The 2,316-nt window shown below is 61.4% G+C and overlaps 2 protein-coding genes across 2 annotated transcripts; both read left to right on the plus strand.

Moving 5' to 3' along the window:
- Nucleotides 1-624: 624 nt before the first annotated feature.
- On the plus strand, nt 625-1,201 carry EMIHUDRAFT_253725 (hypothetical protein; the record flags this gene model as incomplete). Its single annotated transcript, XM_005782745.1, has 2 exons — nt 625-991; nt 1,128-1,201. 2 exons carry the CDS (start codon nt 625-627, stop codon nt 1,199-1,201), a joined length of 441 nt encoding a protein of 146 aa, XP_005782802.1.
- A 73-nt stretch (nt 1,202-1,274) lies between these two features.
- On the plus strand, nt 1,275-1,952 carry EMIHUDRAFT_373562 (hypothetical protein). The gene has a single exon (XM_005782746.1). The coding sequence runs from the start codon at nt 1,296-1,298 to the stop codon at nt 1,905-1,907; it is 612 nt and encodes a 203-aa protein (XP_005782803.1). The 5' UTR covers nt 1,275-1,295; the 3' UTR covers nt 1,908-1,952.
- The last annotated feature ends 364 nt before the right edge of the window (nt 1,953-2,316 follow it).

Below are 2,316 nucleotides of genomic sequence, written 5' to 3' on the forward strand. Positions count from 1 at the left end.
CACTGTGAGAGTCGTGATTTCTTGTTGGTTGGTGCTCTGTTCACAGCCTTGTTATTGAGAAGAAAATACCTCTTATGGCGCTGTGCGCTGGCCTGTGAGAGGTTGAGGTGCGAGCCCTGGAGGCCCTGGGGATGGGGGGGGACTACCCGCGGGCTTAGAAGGCCCGCGCGCAGGGGGGTGGGGCATTGAGACCGGTCATGAATGAGTGCGCGACACGCATGTTGCGAGCAGCGTTGTTGATGTTTTGCGCATCGCCACTGACGGCGGCGCGCGAGAGCTGTTGCGAGTGGTTTCACATAAACGCACAACCCCGGGCCCGAAATCGCACACAGACAGTCAGACATGCAACACGGGGTCCCACACGAAAACACAACCACGGCTCTGTTCACACAAAAACACAACCACGGACCCAAGACACACAGCACAGTGCGAGACTAGGGTTGCAACCTGGTAAAGAACTCACTCCCCGAGAGATTTTTAGCAATACCTTAATGTGATGTTACAGGTGGGTTAAGAGGGAGATGTGCGCGAGCTGCGGGACCGCCGGGACGGCGGGCGGGTGATTGCGACGCGCCGCCACTTTTGGCGACTTTTGGGACGCGCGTCAATCGGCCGAGATTCGGCATGGCAGGCGAGGGTGTCACGGCCATGATCGTGGCTGCTGACGCCGGAGACAACCCGCTGGCGGACCGCCGCGAGGACCGGAAGGCGGCGGCAGAGCGGGAGAGGAAGGCCAAGGTGGCGAAGGTCGCCTCGCAGGCGACGAACGCGATGGCGGCAGTGCGGGCGCAGCTCGATTTGCGGAAGGTGGCAGCAGACAAGGCGGCGAACAAAGCCAACGACGACGCGGGGGCGCCGGTGAGGGCGTCATCCACGATGCTCGAACGAGTGTTCGATGCCCGCCTCGACGGTCCGGACAAATACGTTGTGGCTCGACGAAAGGAGCGAAAGACGGCTGCCGGGGCTGGCACTGCTGCCGATTTGGCGGCGGGTTTGGAGAAGATGACGGACTCCGTCGTCAAGATGGCGAGGAGAGACGGCGCAATACCAAACAACTCTAACACTCACACGTCATTTGGGGCCTGGAGCCCTGTTCACGCGCGCGCTTTGATGTCTGTGGGCCCGAGAGCGATATGCCATGTCCGCCTTGCTTTTGTTTCATAACATCGGTCCGAGCGCTAACAATACCAAACAAATCTAATTTTGTTTGTTCTCCCCGATGAGAAGCGATCCCACGACAGTGTCTGTGGGGACTATTTTGTGGCATGCTCTCTCGGTGCCGTCGCTGCGGCCGAATGTACGAGGCGGGCGCCGACGAGGCCTGCGTCTACCACCCGGGGAAGTTCCACGGCGGCCATCTGATCCTCTCCAATCGCTGGTCGTGCTGCCACTCTGAAGTCGAGCGCAGTGAGGGCTGCCGCACTGCAGCGCTGCACCTCCAGTGCGCGGCGACCGAGGCCGCTCTCGACCAGGCCGGTGGCAGCGCGGGCCTGCGCCGGCGAGGCTCCACTGACGTGCCCGTTGCCAAGGGCGTGCCAATCGTCGAGGGGCGGCCCTGCCCGACGGGCGCGCCCGACGACGCCGCCGTGTACATTGTGTCGGTGGCGGACACGCTCTCCAGCATCGCGCTGCGGCACCGGATGACTGTCGGGCAGCTGAAGCGCTGGAACAAGATGCTCTCGCCGAGCGTCTACGCCGGCCAGCGCCTCTACGTCGCGCCAGCCCCGCCCCCAACGCCAGAGGCGGAGAGGGCCGAGGCGCTGCGACTGGTGTGCCGGCGCGGCGGCGTTGGGCTCGCGGAGGCGGCGTATTACCTCGATGAGTGTGGAGGCGCCGTAGAGGCCATCGCTGCGCTGAAGGCCGATGGCGAGGAGGCCGCCGCCCGGCTGCCGCCCGCGCGAGAATAGAGCGCAGGTCGATTGTGAGATGTGAGCGTCGGCGATGCGGTGCGATTGTCCCCAGACAAGGTTATGGGAGTGGCCATAACAGGTGTTATGGCTGTTATGGCTGGCTGCTCATAACACCCCATAACACCTCATAACACCTCATAACACCTCCATCGCTGTTATGGCTGTTATGCCCACCCTACCATAACACCTCATAACACCTCATAAAACACCTCATAACACCTCATAACACTCATAACACATCCCACTGGTTGTTATGACAGCCAGCATAACAACCTCATAACAGCTGTTATGTGTCACGGATTTTTCTTTTGGACGCCGCGATAAACCCGGCGTAGGGTAAATTCTTCTTTTTGGAGCGCCCGCCCCGCGCCGCGTAGCTACTACCAGCCAACCATGGCCTACCGGA

Source organism: Emiliania huxleyi (genome assembly GCF_000372725.1).
Source record: "Emiliania huxleyi CCMP1516 chromosome Unknown EMIHUscaffold_1863, whole genome shotgun sequence".
NCBI lineage: Eukaryota > Haptophyta > Isochrysidales > Noelaerhabdaceae > Emiliania > Emiliania huxleyi.